Genomic DNA, 18,235 nt, shown 5'->3' on the forward strand with positions numbered 1-18,235 from the left:
CAGCCCAGTCCTGTAAACTTTGCAGACACGTCTGGTTTCTACAGGCCATCACCACCAAATGACAGTCACCGTTAGTGCCACTGGCACCTCGTGGCTTCTATTCCCTTTTATCAGTGTAGAGGACTCGGTTTTGTGGCTGTACGGCTGCAGATACTTGCGCCCATACCAGATACCTTCTTTTGCCTTCCAGCTGCAGCCTAAGTGTAAGCACAATTATTGCCTTATCACGTCTTTTGTGTATGTGAGTGGACTAATTTCTTCTGCTAGAGAAGTGAGGAACATACAATGAGGCTTTTAAAGGAAGGCTGAGAAAGCTCACAGACCTTTCATCACTCAGATACCTAAACCCAGGTGCTCAAATATTGCATGCTTCTCTTATCCAGTTGCTTTAAAATAAGAATTACAGCTGTTAGAACATTTGGATCACCTTTTGATCCTGGAGAACAATGACAATAACAAGGGATTATAGAATACAGTACTGCTACAACATATCTGTTGTCTTCTAGCTGTGTATCTTATCAGATGTGGGTGTAGAATCGTTACTCAGATTTTACAAAAATGAGCCAGAAGTTGAATAAGGCTAAGCGACTCCCCCCAACATTCAGGAACAGAAATCATGTCTCCTGATCCCCATCTACAGCTCTAGCTGCTCTGTTCCACTTCCCTAATGAGTTCCACAACATAAACTTACATCACAGTATCATGGCCCCATCAGAGTTTTGGATTCCCTAATGCCATCAGATTTAACGATACAGAGGTCGTGCACCTTGATGCTGTCTCGGTGTGACATAGCACAGGCAAGAAAAGCCAGTGGATCTGCAGTGATTTGTGCCACAGTGGATCACAAACATTACTTGAAAATGGTGAACATAAGTTGCCAAGTTATAAAACTAGCTGACAGAAATTATGCCAGTCAATGAAGCAATTTTCTATCCACATGGAAGCAACTTGCAAAATGTGCTGATAAAAAAGCCACGGTAATTTAAAAGGCAAAGAAGAAAGACCCCATGGGGGATGAAAAGTTCTTCAGGAAAGGTCACTTAAGTCATAATGTTTACACTATAAAAAACTTCTCCCTGGATTGTTGCTATATTCTCCCTCCATTTACAACATCCTCCACTCTCCATTTATCAGATATCTCCAAATGTATCACAGAAAGGTCTAAGCATCCTACAGCAACCAAACCACTGGTTTCCCAGTCCCGGTGTGAGGTGAGGAGATGGGTACCAAGACACAGAGAGTCTGGGAACTAGATCCACAAGGAAATATTAATTCTCCTCAAGTTTTACTTCTGAAGTCCAATATGAAGCACTACTGAAGCCCCCAGAACTGAAGCTGCCAAAAGATTGCCTAAAATCCAGGCATACCAATGCCCAGTTGCCTCTGCAGTGAGGCCCAAGCAGCACGTTCAATACGGTGCACAAGAAAATTGATGCTTGGAGAGTGCTCCCACTCTCACTCAGCCCGAGCAACATTTATCTGAAGATGTTATACTTTGATATGCAGTCCACAGAATTCAATTATACCAGTGTGCACGGGTAAGTCGGGCAAGATTGTGCTCAAAACACAGCTTAATCGACTCCCTCAGGCTCCCAAATCATCTGGCAACCCTGGAAGAACTATTGGGATTTTTCATTATAATTAACATGCATTAAAAGATAAGCAAAATGGTACCTGAATTTTATACGTGATCCGACTGTTTTGGATGTAGAAATGCCTTAAGAGAAATGGGAACAAAACCTCTGCTGATGTAAATGGGCACAACTGCTCTGATCTGAGTTGCCAGCGTTGAACCTGCCCTATGAAGAAATTACATTCTCCTTCACACTAATATTTTATTGGGTTCCACAAGATATGTATTGCTATGAAATAATATATTTGTTACAATATAGTTTGGTCCGTTCTCTAGAAGTGAGTTGCACGAAGCCAGAAATGGGACGTTTCCACGCCGCAGGCCTTGCGTGACTGCAAAGTAGTGCACTTACACTTAAACGCTAGCACCAGATTTACCAGAGGTGCAATGAGCGTGCCCCTGGCCGCCCACAGAGCTATGGCTGGGCAGCATCCTTATCCATACCCCCCTGGATCTAACCCTGGCTAAGCTGGCTTTGGCATAATTAGGTTAACAGTGGGAATATAGCCCCAGCAGCCAGGCACTCCAAAATCCCTGCAGGTGGCAAGTCCTGCTGAGTTCCTGGTGGGCTGAAGCAAGGCATCTTAAAGCCAGATCAAATGCCGGGCTGCAGGTCCAGCTCCACTACAGGGCAGATCTAACTGGGATCAGTTCTGCTATGAGCACGATCTACGAGCATCAGAGTAAAGAAAAGGAATGGATTATAGTGCCTCAGTAAGAACAGTCTCAAAAATAAAAGCAAAAGAAACACAAACGGGCTTAGATGGTGCTTAACTTACTCAGTATGCATTACTGCAAAATGTCTCCTCTTCCTGACGGACTGAACGACCTTGAACAAGTAAAGTAACTTTCTGTTTCACTGCTCTCTATCTTTAAAATTAAAATAATGATATTTACTCTCAAATGTAAGGCGGTTTAAGATTGATGAACGAAAAGAATTCTAGACTGATGGAGTATTATTATGGGGATTTAACCACCAATATCTATACGGGTCCAGCTCAGAGGTACGTCACTCTCCTGGATTCTGGCACTGCAGAACATCACATCCACTTAAAATGAAATTGCAGGCACAGGGACCCCCTTCATTCCCTGTCATGAAATAACTAGGGGAAAAAAAAAAACAGTATGGGGACAGAAATTTTATTCACAGCTGCCGAAAGTGATTGCCAACTAGCAGATAGCAGTCCGTGTTGAGATAAACATAAATATGTTGGTAAAATATAAATCTGTTGCAGCTGAGAGCATTTTCTTAAAAAATACACCCAAGAACTTAGCAACGTATCTGCAGTATTTTCTTACCTCAGCTAACATGAAGCACGGCAACGGCTTGTAGCTTCTCCGAGTCTGACGCCTGCTGCTTGAAATCATGTTCACCTGTGAAGGAAACAGAGTTTATTGTGTCCATCTGTAAGAAGCTGGCATTGTTTAGAATAACGTGCCCACAGCAAACTATAAAAGGCCTGCTTAAAACACAGATTTGTACCAAAATAGGAATGGTGAGAATTACAAGAGGGAAGAGAAGTGTTCCTGTGTGCTCCTTTATTCCGGTATGAAAGACCTTCAACTTACTTTAGATTTTACTGTTTTGTTCAATTGATTCCAGCCATTTTTGTTCTAAATAACAGTATCTACACAAAGATTTGTACTTAAAATTGTTTTAATTATATCCCTGCATACTCCAAGAAAACAAATCCTTTATCTCTTTTCAGAAGAGCTTTTCTAATTCTATTGACTTCAAAGAAACTTAAGCACGTTCTTAAATTTTATGCTAGAGGGCTTTGCTGAAGGGGCATTAGTTGAAGGCTTAGAAGTTTTCTAAACTAGAATTTTAATCTACCAGGCTCCTACAGAAGCATGGGAGCACAGGACTAGAAGGAACTACCAAGCTGTGAAGTTGTGTCTTGCGATCACAGTACAGTAGATTTCTGGTTCTGAAGGACCCACAGAATATTTACTCTCAAGACCACTGCTAGAAAACATTTCCTAGTCCCTTGCATGAAAATTATTAGACCTGCTGGTAAAATTAAACCAAAAAAGCAATAACCGCCTGGAAGAAAAACCTGCACTGCTGATCTCTGCCACAGGAAAAGAAGAGCAGAAAGCAATGCCCTGGGGATGTAACAATCCTGGGAATCAGCCCATGACTGGAACAGTAAATTGACCAAAATCTCCAGTGCAGTTAGCGTCTTCAAGTGTTAGAAAACTTGTAAATGCTGGGCAGCCCCTCTAGATTGCTCTCTTCTTCCTTAAACAAACAAACCAACAAACAAACAAAACAAAACAAAACACCCCACCACTACTGCTTTGATTATTTAATTTTTAAAACTGTAGTTTTAAAAGCTTCTCTCTAGGCTCTTCTTAAAAGATACTGAAATAATCCTTTACCCCTTTTCTGTTTTTCTGAGCTCTGCCCCTTACTGTTCTTCATTTCTGCCTCACCATTCCCTCCTTTTTTATATTCTCTCCCTCCAGTCTCCCTGTGTTCCCCCCAGTTTCTCTTTATTTTTTTCACATACTCCCTTTCCCTCATTCAGCTTCTCTCATGGAGCACATCTTCCAACATCTTGCATCTCCTTCTCCCTCTCTTCCATGGCCTCCCAAACCCATCTTTAATTCCCTTTCTTCCTCTGATGCTTTAGTAAGCTGCAGCTGACTCTTCTCCCTCTTCCCCCCACCATCCGCCCCGTGCCCTTGCTGTGCATGTGCATATTTCATACAGGGCTTGGGGCTGAACAGTCCAGGAGGCAGCAAATTCAAGAGAAGAGAAAGCAGGTGCTTCCAAGCAATATCGGAAAACCAAACTCGGCTATGTGTGTGTGCAGCCTGGCTCCCAGCAATGCACTGAGCACCCTTTTGGGTCCCCTCCCCTCGTGAAGGTGGCTGAGGGAGCCTGACACTGTGCCTCCCTCCCCTTCCCAGTCAGCACAAGTGTGGAAAGAGAGCTGTTGCTCTGTTCAGTGAGATGTGCGTGCACCAGGTGGGGTCCCTCCGGCAGCTCGGAGCTTTTCAGCTGGGACCCCACCACTCTGGACATTTTTAGCCCAGTCTTTGGGGCTATCAAGCACAGCAGTGGTTATCTGCGTTCAGCTTGTGTTTATCCAAAGCAATAAACAAGAAATTGCTTCATAAGCAAGCAGCAGGGCATATGTTCTTGAAATATCTCTCCGATTGTTAAAGGCTGAACTTATTTATCAAGCAAATAGAAAATGGTGGCTCTGCTGTTGATCAATGTACTTGTATGCATCCAGGGCCAACCCTGTTCATATTCCATTGCAATCCTCGCTCAGGCAAGGGTCCCAGGGACTCCTTGACACTCCGTTTTACGGTTACATAAGATCACCATTAATATTGCATATGGAGATGTGCATGCACAGCTACTGCACGTTGGGACTATAGGCTCAGCTCATTAAAGAGACACCAACATAGCAGTTATTTATTATTTATTGAGCACTAGCAGTACACTGAAGAAAAGAGAACAAGCTCTGAGCATTAAGGACCAATACAAAGAACAAAAAGGGCCTAAGATTTTTCTCCAGCACAGCACCAAAGGAAAGACATGTTCTTGTTAATGTTGCATAAATACTGCAGATGGGTGTCTGCCAACGCCTAAAGCTCTCAGTGCCCCAAAATGGTGATGAACTGTAGAGCCTGAGGTGTGTCCCAGAATTTACTTTTCCATAACATGGAGACAGACACTGGTTGGAGCCTGGAACACCCTTTACACAGGATAAATACATACTATATGTGAAATTACCTTTCTAGAGGCTGCTGCTGTGAGTTTGGAGGAAGATGAGTGAGCCTGGATGAGGCATCGAGAAGCCATCTGTGAGGGCATGGCTGAAATGCTACAAGCATCCCTATAAATAGCTCTTGGCAAAGAACTAGTTCTGTTTTAGCAGTATGAAATCTTTTTATGGAACTAGTCACTAGGCAGCCTATGAAACCGTTTCTCTGGCAGTACCCCGCTGCATGCACTAGGTAGCCTGCCTCCCTCCAGCTGCTGTTCCTGGGGTATGCCCAACAGCAGCCTACAGGATGATGCTCCAGACAAGCCTACCCCAGCCACATGTCGTCACCACTCTGCCTCACTGCTAGACTAGGCAGCCGTGTTCAGACCTGTGCTCTCCGTGGTTTTGGAAGAAAGATTGGAAGTGCACATCTCCAGGAGGAGCTCTGGACAATAGCATTTCTAGGGTGGGGGTTTTTAAACTTTTAGTTACTGTGTAAAGGGGGTAGGAGTTTGGGAGCAAGACCATGGTCAAATCAGTAGAATGTTTTTATAAAAAGCAGTTACTGTCCAATGTTTTGCCTGGAAATCAATTCTACAGGTGATTTCTAGGCATGCGGACTAGCTCAGGTACTTCCTGAGAGAGGCCTCCTCTTCAGATGTGACATCAGCAGTGAGCTGCGGGAAACTCTAAACAACTTTTAATGTAAAAAAGTAAGACGGTTAGAGTTTAAGCACTTCCAACATTGCTCAGAAACAGAAGAGGAGGTACTTGGGCTCACAGCTTGAATGTGGCTTCAAGTGATTTATTTAATACCACATTTCTGCCAAAGCCACAAAATGAACTTAAATATCCTTAGTTCTGAAAGGGAGTCCCCTAATCTTCTCACTATTTTACTGCTTGTATTATCCACAGCGGCCATTTGTATGACTGTCTTCTGGCATGTCCCCTTTTTGGTGAAAGCCAGTGTGAAGGCAAGGCTGTGGATGTTGTCTATCTGGACTTTAGTAAAGCCTTTGATACTGTCTCCCACAGCATTCTCCCAGAGAAGCTGGGTGCTCATGGCTTGGATGGGTGCGCTCTTCACTGGGTAAAAAACTGGCTGGATGGCCGAGCCCAAAGAGTTGTGGTAAACGGAGCTAAATCCAGTTGGTGGCCTGTCACAAGCGGGGCTCCCCAGGGTTCAGTGTTGGGGCCAGTTCTGTTAATATCTTTATCAATGATCTGGATGAGGGGATCAAGTGCACCCTCAGTAGGTTTGCACATGACACCAAATTAGGCGGGAGTGTCGATCTGCTGGAGGGCAGGGAGGCTCTGCAGAGGGATCCAGACAGGCTGGATCCATGGGCTGAGGCCAGTTGTATGGGGTTTAACATGGCCAAGTGCCAGGTCCTGCCCTTGGGTCACACCAACCCCAGGCAACGCCCCAGGCCTGGGGCAGAGGGGCTGGGAAGTGCCCGGCGGAGAAGGCCCTGGGGGTGCTGGCTGACAGCCGGCTGGGCATGAGCCAGCAGTGCCCGGGTGGCCAAGGAGGCCACCAGCCCCCGGGCTTGTGTCAGCACTGGTGTGGCCAGCAGGAGCCGGGCAGGGATGGGGCCCCTGTGCTCGGCCCTGGGGAGGCCCCACCTCGAGTGCTGGGCTCAGGTTTGGGCCCCTCGGGACAAGAAGGGCCTGGAGGTGCTGGAGCGTGTCCAGAGAAGGGCAGCGGGGCTGGGGCAGGGTCTGGAGCACAAGTGTGCTGGGGGGCGGCTGGGGGAGCTGGGGGGGTTTAGCCTGGAGAAGGGGGGGCTGAGGGGAGCCCTTCTCGCTCTCTGCAGCTGCCTGAGAGGGGCTGGAGTGAGGGGGGGGTTGGTCTCTGCTCCCAGGTCACCAGTGGCAGGACGAGAGGAAACGGCCTCAGGCTGCGTCAGGGGAGGTTTAGGTTGGGTGTGAGGGAAAATTTCTTCATTGAAAGAGCAGTCAGGCCCTGGCATAGGCTGCCCAGAGAGGTGGGGGAGTCACCATCCCTGGGGGTGTTCAAAAACCGTGTAGACGTGGCTCTTCAGGACATGGTTTAGGAGGCCTGGGGGTGTTGGGTTGGCAGTTGGACTTGATGATCCTAGAGGGCTTTTCCAACCTTTATGATTCTATGATTCTATCTTCAATAGCTTGTTATACAAGTGCCAAGCAGATCCAAAACCCTACTGTATCATTACAGGATGTATGTTCCATCACAGGTTTTCCTGTAACTTAGGATTCAGCTAGAAATACAAATGCCATATTCTATTTCATTTGTCTCTTTCCACTTCTGTGTGAGTTCACCTACACCAAGGAAGAAGTACTTATCAATAATTCAGGACATGTAAAGATATGCTCTGAACTAAAAAAATTCTACTAAAATGCAAATAAAGCTCACCAGAAGTATCTGTAGCACTTATACTCCCCAGTGTGGTAAAAATGTAGTGGTTTGCCAGAAGGTAAACAGAGAATGTGTCTGGGGAGTGTTGGATTTGTCAAGAAAACAGGAAAATAAGGTCACTGTGCTATGAAGAAAACAAATCATCATGATAGGAAACCATTTTTATATGCCAAATCTATATAGTCTTCATAGAGGTAATGGAGAATGGAGAAGATTATGACATTTTAATGAAGAAAAAGAGAGAAAAACAATGAAGATACATTCCTCTGAGATACTGGCATTTTTATCTATCATTTGTATCATTTGTATCCATCTATTTATCATCAGTATCTATTCCTATGGAGGGTGAATGTCCTCCACCAATGTAAAGTATGAGAGCTTAGAGTTTGTGGCCTAAAGGATATTTAGATACAGCTTAATCAGTTTTCCAAGATGAACCAGCTGGGGAGTCCCTGGACGGTCAAGATTGTCCACCCAGGCTGCTAATCCACACATTGGAACACACAAATTGGCCTGGGCATGGCAGGAGCTGCCCAGGGAAGCCTTCAGGACACTCCAAAATTCCCACCTTGATAGTTCCTGTACCAATTAGTCAAACACTTAGCTGTGAAGGTGGCTAAGAATTCAGTCAATCAATTTGTATCAGGTTAGTCCATTGTTTCAGATTGTCCACTATTTTGTCCCTGCAGATGGCCAGGCTGAGAGTTCCTGCACCACTCAGCGGACTTGCCTTGAGGAGCACAAAGGCACAGCCCTGATATCCAGCTAGAGAAGAATTACAGTGCAAACCTGAGGAGTTTCACACTTACAGCTTAAATGTCATAGCTCTTGTCACTGCTGAATTTCACTGGGGTGAAAAAAACACTTTTTAAAGTTAATTTTTACAGTAGTTGATACTCTACTAATGGAAAATACTGTTAGTGAAGATTTCCCTTCTTATTTTTACCTCTGCTCCAGCCGCTTCTCTGTTGCATGCATATGCACAGACAGCTCCTTTTTCTAACTCTGCTCAGGCTTTCACAGATAATGAAGTCTCTGTTCTTATACCAGAAAGAATTCTTACATGATCTAAAGCTGACAAAAATCAGCTTTAGCTGATTTTCTAGCTTTTCTAAGGCTGAGAAAAATAATCAGAGAAAAATATTGTAATAATCTGAACCATATTCATGGTGGAAATTCTGAAATGTATATTCAGAACAATCTAAAGTAACACAGTTCATTAGGTTTTCCACATTTTCCCACTACTCTTCCTCTTCCTCCAAGAGGATTTCACTTATATTTTAAGCTTTGGTGCTGCAGTAATTAAAAGTCTCTTTTCCCTGATGCTGATATTAGTGTTGATCTTGGGGTTTGAGGAGAGAGGACAGACAAAGCAAGGGGAAGCTAACTCTAACTCTATGAACAGCAAATGAGCGCTTTGAATAACTGACAGAACAGAGATGACCCCCATATCTAATGTAACCTGAATATCACGCCAAACTACAGAATATTAAAAAACTCATCTTCAGATAGGAGTGATGAAGTGGAGAATTTTGTACAAGAATGTCTGTACCTTCTTCACACAAAATGCTAGGGAGTTTATTCTCAGCCAAATATGTGATGTTTTTCCAAACTGCTTTTCTCCTATGAAAATACCGTAAAATGAAAAAATAGGAATGATGGGAATTTCAGGCTCCAGATCTGGCAGAGTAAGAAAAGAAATAACGAGAGCCAATTCTCCCCAGTAGCAGAGAGAACGTAGCTCTTAGGTGTGTAACGGGAAAAAGGAACAGAAGTAGCACAGGTCATACTGATGGTAGAGATGCTGGGGGAGAAATTACTATTTAAGATAACTTGGGCACAGATCATACAGGTCAAAGTCAACATTTTCACGTATATTCAAAAGCAAAGTGTGAAGCCAATGAAATCTAAACTGTGCAATAGGTTGCTGTCAGCTGAGAGACACATGAGAGAAGAACAATTGCAGATCACCCTGCTGAGAGCAGGAAAAGGCATTCTTAGCTGCTTTTGCTACCTGAAAATTCACGAGTGCCACTAACTGGTGAACCTTAGTAATGAACTCAGGTGCTCTTTCGCTCTGAAGCCCAGGGCAGTTACTCGCTTTGCCACTTCCTCCAAACAACCTTCCACCTCACAAGTGTATTAATCCATAGCCAAGAAGGTCCCTGTAGCATCTGCCGGGCCATCAGTGATTGCCAACGGACAGCAACATCTAGGTCAAGAGTAAGTGAAATGTGGAGGAGAATGTTATCAGCAGATTGGAGGCAGTGCAACATATACCAACACAGTATTTTCCCCAGTGATTTCCACACATGTTGCACAAATGTCTCTTGTTTCTTCATGCTTTGCCGGCCTTCTGACGGGTGTACGTTTGTGATGATATTGAGAGCTAAAGTGTGCTCTCCTGTCTTGAAATTAAATAAAATGAGGCTTTAAAAGACTGTAAAACAGTTGAAACAGTATTGAGAAACAATCTTATTACCATGAAAGATGAAAGCTAGGAACCAGAGAAGCTGTATCCCTCTCTTTCTTAGATTACTCATTATCTGAAGATTAACATTAGGAGGACCTGGAAGCCTGCCAAACACCAAATCAAAAGCTCCCACAGGAGTTCAGATAGTAAAAAGTGTTATCAGCAAGAAGAGGATTCACTAGATTATGTTTGTAGCGACAGGATTAAGTTTTGCCCAACAAGCTGCATTATCAGAAATAACAAGGTCATTTTTATGTTAAGAAGATGCGGGAAGAATGCACTTGTTTTGCAAGCAGGCAAGTTAATATGGGATTAACCAATACAAGAAATTCATAAAATTACTTCATTTGTGAAATCAAGGCAAATCTTAATCCTAAAGCTTTGCACTTAAAAAAAGACCCCACTAGAGTGAAGAAGCAAAATCTTGGTGCTGACATGAAATTCCACCCAACACGGCTGGGACAACAGCTCTCTACCACAACAACAGGAAGGCCTCATCCCTCAGGAGGTACCTACAAAGACACCTTCCCAGCTGATTGTGGGAACCTCTGCAAGACACTCACTAGAATAGTTAGTACAGGGTAACTGCCTGGAAAAATTCCCCATATAGATCTTGGAATAGCTTATTGTCTTCGGCTTTCTCTCTGTTTTAGAATTAAAATATTCAAATATGTGGAATGTTTTAAACTGCTAGTCTCGGTCTGCAGGTTGCTCTGCAGTCAGGAATGGATTTACCAGGCAAGGCAAAATCAGCTGCAGCTCTCCCAGTATTACCAATGGCCAGTGAGCTATGAATGGCACAGGCCATGCAATGGGGTAGCAATATTGGGTCTGTTTTAAACCCAGCGAACCAAGTCTTGAGTCCTGAAAGTTCTGAACAAATAATTCACAAATATAACATAACAATGGGAATTTAAACTTTTTTTTTTCAGTTGCACACTGATGACACTAGAATTACTGCTGCCGAGAGCCCCTCGCAGTCAAGGCTGGTAGTGCTGTGGAGGTGGTGGGTGAGTCAAGCCTGCTTTATGCAACCATGATTGTACCTGCACATGATAAGCATCTTTTGTCCCGCAGTTCCTGGTGCTCAGCTGAGTATGCAGAGTCCCTGAAGTACTTCATGGCCAGCCACACTTTCTGTCATCGCTTTCCAGTTTGCCCTATAGGGTCTGCAGGGACATTCGTGCGTTGCTTATTTCAGCTGTGGGATCAGTCAGTCACTATCGATGATGGATGGGGAGTCAGCCCACCAGAAGCAACAGACAATGACCTATCTGTCATAAAGCCTCATCTGGAATCCGATGTGAAACAGCTGTTGGTAAAACTTACCCACCTGATTAATATACTTTCTGTGTGTCTCATTAACAGTATTATTAGAAAGAAGTAACAGCAGAGTAAGCGAGGTCATACTGTGATTTCCTCAAATTTATTCAGTATTGACATTTCTTTCCTGATTTTTTAATTTTCATTGTTGCCAATATCCAAATTTTGAGTTATGCTGATTAGTTTTGAGTAGATGTAAGTATCACGCATTACTGTTTCTATTACAAGGATCAATTCCACCTTGCATCAATTTAAAGTTAGCTCAGACACCAGCCTGTGAAATTTGGTATTTCTAAATATTTTTTGCCACCAAAAAAAAATCAACCGCTCTAATGTTCACCAAAAGTAGATACAAAGAAGAAGCAGAATCCACTACGGTCACATGTAAACCAAAACTAATTTTTATTCAGTAATAGCTGCATGTCAAGTTGTCTTGAGCTGCTGGTCTGCAGAATCGCCTGACGGAGGTTTGGGAAGCTGGGCTGAACACACTGTAATGGTTTTCTCCCAGCCTTCAGCTGCTGCTTTTCTTTAAACTGTATCTTAAAATAAGTTGAGTACTTTCCTCATGTGACTAAGGAAATTCTGTTCTGCCAAAAAGATGTGATGCAGCTACAAATGGGAGTGGGTATGGTTCTTCTTTTTCAAAATCAAAGAGGCGCACCACGTCACCAGTGTGAGAGTCTCTATGACACGGCAACAATCTGTTTATCAATTATTTCTCGTTTAGACAGATTTGATGGAGGCTGGCATGGATAACTCCCTAGATGCTATTTCTTCCGATTCCACTTATTTGTTCTATTTCCTTCTGCCCAAAGAAACTCAGTTCATTTCACCTCATGTAAGACTCAAACCTGGAATTATTTCTGTCGAGATAAAACTCAGGGACAGTTCTCAGCTTTTGCATCAGACCTAATTTGTGCATAATAATATGTGTAAAAAGCCACAATTAAACTTCAAAGAACTTAAGCACGATAATCATCTTTATACTTCATGAAAAAAGTAATGACTTAAAATTTTGCTGCACAACTATAACGTTCCCAGTTAGCTTATGTACAATTTTTTTCTTCTTCTTAATCTGTTCACTAAAAGAATCACAGTAAATATCTTAAAGAAATAAATAAAGGAAAAATGTTTTTGGTTTTGGTTTTGGGGTTTTTTTCACAGGAAATTTAAGTACAGACCTGTAAGTGAAGGCGTACGAGTCGATTAGCGGTGTTCTGGGCCTGCCTGAATACCAAAACACTGCCCGCACCGGCCACCTAAGTACGTATGTTGAATCCTACAGACCCCACAAATAAATTCAGAGATCTCAAAATAAAAGTGGAATAGGACCTTTATGTTGTATTTCCATTTTTTAGTGATAAATTATGTACTTCTTATTCAGGCAACCGGGATACCTCTCAAAGGGTGGGTGTGAACTGCAGGATTTGCGATCTACTAACCAACAATATGTTCCCATGAGTATATAGCCACACTATAACTTAAGGCCAAGTAAACAGAAAATATAACCTCAGTGTGTGTATGTGAGGTTCATCACAAACAGTTTGTGCTGTGGATCTCTCCATGAAAGATTCATTTTCCAAATATGTCATTGCAGCCAGTGATTCAGAAGTAGAACACTTCCATCTGGCAACAGATGGTCAAGATGCATCTTATTTGTAGGAGAGTCTTCTGCACAAGAGAACTAGTCCTCTCCACAATCTGTATAATCCGATAAGCAGCTTCTTTCTAGTATTGCTGACATGAGAAACCACACCAGCACCTTATCTCGCAAGATCAATCAACCCTGTATACACATACAGCCCTTCTTAAGTATTAAGCATCCTTCTATGTATCATAGCCACTTCTGCATTTCACTCCTAATTCTGTAGCTGATAACGTGCACGTTACATACGTAACGCCCGTGTACTTTCCCTAACATGCTAGTTGGTGCTCTCCATCTACGTAGCATTCAAATCCGATGCGGTGATGAGCTTATCAGTAGCTGTTCTTATTGACTGAGGGGTGCTTGCAGCTTCCTGGCAGCGTTTGCCAAAGGTTTGCAAAGCCATTCCCTCAGACCGAGCCTACTGCATGCTTTCACATGGTTTTGAACACTCATGCACAAGGCGGCAGTAGCTGTGGGAGTAACAGATGGCTGCTAACAAAGTTGGTTTATCCTATTTCCTCCCTCACTATCCCAGATATGTGTTGCCCATTGCTGTCTTTCTTCTCTGAAGGTTTTGGGAAGAATATTCCAAAGCTCAGCACATCCTAACCAGCCATTCAATATTTACTCTTTGTAAAAATCCAACAGATTCTGTTTCATGGTAACGGGGAAAAAAACAGGTTACTTTCCCTAAATGAGTTGTTCCTTAGGATTTGTTCACTCAGCTCTAAGAAAACGGGCTCAAACATCAGCTCTAGTGGAGAGTTATGAGTCATCAGATAGGAAAATTCAGCTCTCCCATTTGTATGCGATATGGTAAACAAGAAAAGCACTGCAGAATTAATTCAGTGCTTGCTTTGGTCACAGAATCTGAAGTGACTGTTGCCATGGGTACATAGAATCAAGTTTTTAAAGGGTATTTAAGGACATGACAGAGGAGAAAAGACAAGACAGCATGGAAGATTCAAGAATTGTAGATCCCTGAAGAAAATTAGGATCTGAGACACAGAGACCCAGAAAAGAAAGGTAGCTGTTCATGCCATGAAGACAAGGAAAGAGAAAAGACAGCCAACTGAAAGATCAAGGTGGAGAAGTAAAGAGAAGGAACTGGCAGACACACCAAGGGGGAAGGAAGAACAGCCAGCTCCGTTAAGAAGAGAGAAAGGGGCAATGAAAATAAGCAGGGACTGGATCATGAGGAAAATTAATTGTATTATACAGAAGATCATGACATGGATCAGAAAAGGACAAAAACTAATGGATAAAGAAATAACACATGAGGGATAAGGGAAGATGCGCACCTGCAACATGAAAACCAGAGATGTATGGATGATTGGGGGGTTTCATTAAAGAGGCAATGAGCAAGTCATCAGAGCTGATCTGGAGGAAAGAAAGATATGTGGTGTGGCAGGAGCAAGAATACCTGTTGTCCTGAACTACAAAAACTCATCACAGGAGAACAGAAGAACCCACCAATCCTACTTCATGCTGAAAAACACCACTGCAAAATTCCATCAAGAACAGGATCAAAGAGCTGCCAGTTGGGAAAGACTCACTTATCTGGTCTTTAATGGAATTCTTCCAGCCCCAGAAGAGGGAACGTGTATGAAATACGTGATTAAATAAACTGGGAGATGACTCAATGACTAATCTTAGAAGGAAGGAATTAGGTTGCTTGCCCACTCAATAGAGGACTTTTTTTTTCTGAAGGGAGGACTTTTTAAGGAAGGGACAGCAAGGAAAAACAGAATATTAAAGAAAACATCAGGTGAGTCACTGACAAAGCTGCAGAAATCTGGCTTTTAAAAAAAAAGTCGTTAAAAAAAAAAAGGCAGTAAGCAACACCTGAAATGTATCTGCATAAAGGAAAAGAACCTCTAGAGGGAAAGCATGCTGAAATAGCAGTTGTGATGAGGATACCAGCACCAAAAAGAATTTTGTGGCCAGGAGAGGGATAAAAACCTAAATACAGTGAGACGTCATTTCACAGTAAAGATGTGACAGGCTATAAAGAAATAAGAAGGGACACTGGGGATGAAACAGAATCTAGGTGGGTCAAAATCTGTGTGTAAAAGCAGTCCTACCGAGTGGTGTCAAAAGCTACGGGCTCTTCAGTGAAAGCTTAGCTCCAGCGCAGCTTTCAGCTTGAGAAGCAGAGTCTGGCCTTTCTTTATCTTGCTATTATAGTACTAAGAAATGAATCTCTAAGAAAAGAAATGCATTGTTTCAGAATAGTTTTGGGAAATTTTATATTCTTGTGGAAGCTAAAGCTGTGAAAGGGCTCCCAAAAGAGTTTAGATGCATTCACCAAGGACACGATCAGTTTTAAACGTGATGATCGAGACGAACTTTCAGATTATAAATCACTAAATTCAGGATGTCTTTTCAGGGGAAGGATCATTAAATCATACTCTCTATTTCTTTTGCTTTTTCCTTAAGCAACCTTTAATGGCCACAGCTAGAATCAGGAGACAGGCTAGATGGCCCTCTGTTGTAACTCAGCGTGCCTGTGCTTTGTGTTTGAGATTGAAACATGCCTTTGTAATGGAACTAGAGGGAATAAGAACATTTACATCGCTGTTACTGATTGCCTGATTTCTTTACCCTACGGAGCACGGGTAGGGACACAGCGATCAATGAGCCTTTTGCAGACAAAGAGCCAGAGGCCTTAATTTGGTACTGGTGAAAAAACCCTTCTACTCCACACTCTTAGAGAAAAGAAGACTTGAGAGTCGGAAAGCTGTCTGCAAGTTACAGTCTCCTGCATGGCTATTTCCAGGACTTCACTGCATGAAGTGGCGGTACAGTCTAAAGGGACGTCCTAGAATATATGTGTGATTCATAAAAGTGACTGAAAAGTGACGTTTGTGTGCCCTGGCAAAAAGTAATGCTAACCTACTATTTAGCCTGGATGTCTTTCTTTTCTCCATAAAAGACATGCTGAGAAAAGCTTCTTTCTAACAGTCACCAATTAACATTTTATTTCACCAACAGTGCGTTACCTTTTGTTTATGAGGAGATTGCTGCATATTTTTAACTGCTGTGCAATTTACCACATGAAACAACCTTTTCCTACAGGAAGCTTATACTGTACAGACGAAGAGCAAGGCTCTCTTGCTATCAAAAATCGGCTCTTTTGCCTACCAATGCTGTCACATAATCTAATACAGATCAAAAGAAAGTTAAAGCATTGCTACTAGAATACCGTAATGTTATTAAAACACCTCTCTTCTTTTTGAAGAACTGTGTGTTTTTCCCTCACAGTCAACAGACTTTCAAGCATTTAGGTCAAACATGTTTCAACCGGTTGGGACCTGTTGGAAAGCATCTTGCAGATGTTTTATGTACTACGTGAGTTCCGTGGAGATAATGAATGTTGCAGTGCCATGTCTGTGGACAACAGTGCAGTGCTCTGTTGAAGCCTGTAAAGAAGCTGCGTAAGTAGTAATATTCATTAAAGTTTCAATAATACTCCAAATGTATTAGCTGCTATCCAGGCAGATGGGGAAAGATAGTCACAGCTGTAAGCAGCTTGTAATTTAAGATCAGTGTCAACGAATAAGGGGAAATCAAAGGTGTGAGCCCAAATTGTCATACTGTCCACACTCACAAGGAAAAATATTTAGCTGAAATATTTTTATAAGTATTTAGGTTAGCTAACAAAGACTACTGGGACAATGGCAGTACTTGAAAATGTGCAATGACCTATATTCATTTGAATGAACCGCTGAAAGCTTTAGCGTACTCTGGAAGAGCAACTGTGCGGGCAAAGAGGGATGCAACCTAAAATGACTTCTGGGCAATTAAGCACACAGTTCATAATTTAGCACACACTGTATTGAAAACTGACCTTTGAAAAAGTTTGTAACTATGGATATAGCCATGATCCATCTTCAGTTTAGCTACAGCTATGATTTATTTTTCTACTAGGCTTCTGGCTAACTTCCCTGAAAGAAATGCATAAACGGTAAATATCGCAGGGTAAAATAGGGTGCGAATGCATCCCGCTGTCTCCGAGAGTCACAAATTCTTTCCAGGTTTTTCTTTTAACTGACATTAATATAGTGTCTGTTCCTGAGGCCCAAATGCTAGTGCAATAAACACAGCACAAGAGATAGATGGAACGACAGAATAACAGCTTGCTGCCTATCTTTAAAAAGAATGTATTGTGAATAGACTTCTCAAGGTAGGCAGCAGTAGTAATAATAGAACAGGCGGTGACTACCTGACAGTGAAGTCTGAGAGTGACATTTGAAGGATAACTTGAATTGTGATATTTGAAAGATTCTGGGAGAGAGTTCAATGGTTCTTGATAAGGATTTATTTTTGCTATTCCCAGTTCTTTCCAAGCGCAAACAAAAAAAAAAAATAAAAGAGAGAAAGAAAAGACCAATGATCCTTCCTTTTTCTGTCGAAATGCATTGGACTTTTGGCCTTAACGTGCAGAAAAACAGATCTCAACATCCTGCTGTTTTCTGAACAGGTTTGTGCCTTTACTTTGGGGATAACACTTTGTATACTTTTGTGTATAACTTCAGATACTTAGATATGATTTATACCTTTTTAAAAACGGTATTTGAAAATGTTAACACTGGTGTCATCCAGACTTACTAGTCAGCAAAGTGCTAGCTTAAGGTGTCCTGAACACCTGCTTGTGATTTATATAGAGAGCAAATTTTGAAATGTGTTTGTAAGATAACAGAAGGAAGAATTTACTCTTGCAAGATTTGCCTGATCTACGTCTATATCTGCCTCTGTGAATTCACATCTCATCCTCTCATCCTCTTAGACTTCTACGTATGACTTCTATGCAACGATGCTCTCAGTCTTTACAGAGCTCTAACTCAGTGTTGTGAACACGGACGAAAGCAAGTACATCAGACTTTTTTTGCTCTTCTCCATTGCAAAGCTTCAAAGCTTCCTGCTATCACCCTGAAAGTACTGAGTCATGTCCTGGGTCTCACCCTTCGTCCTCAAACTGTTAAACACATTGGTCAAAACTGTGGAAGTCTGCTGTAAGTCTGGGGAT

The 18,235-nt window shown here is 42.4% G+C and overlaps 1 protein-coding gene across 17 annotated transcripts in view; it reads right to left on the reverse strand.

The window, feature by feature from the left end:
• PLPPR5 (phospholipid phosphatase related 5) overlaps positions 1-18,235 on the reverse strand; it is a 264,334-nt gene that overhangs the window by 91,030 nt on the left and 155,069 nt on the right. For all 17 annotated transcript variants that reach the window (XR_012661318.1, XR_012661317.1, XR_012661321.1 and 14 more), the window contains one exon: positions 2,933-3,007. Coding sequence is in view for 6 of the 17 variants with exons in the window: in XM_075098215.1 (XP_074954316.1) it covers positions 2,933-3,007 (75 nt within the window). In the remaining 11 variants the exon portion in view is untranslated. The remainder of the gene's footprint in view (positions 1-2,932; positions 3,008-18,235) is intronic.

Source organism: Phalacrocorax aristotelis, chromosome 6, assembly GCF_949628215.1.
Source record: "Phalacrocorax aristotelis chromosome 6, bGulAri2.1, whole genome shotgun sequence".
Lineage (NCBI taxonomy): Eukaryota > Metazoa > Chordata > Aves > Suliformes > Phalacrocoracidae > Phalacrocorax > Phalacrocorax aristotelis.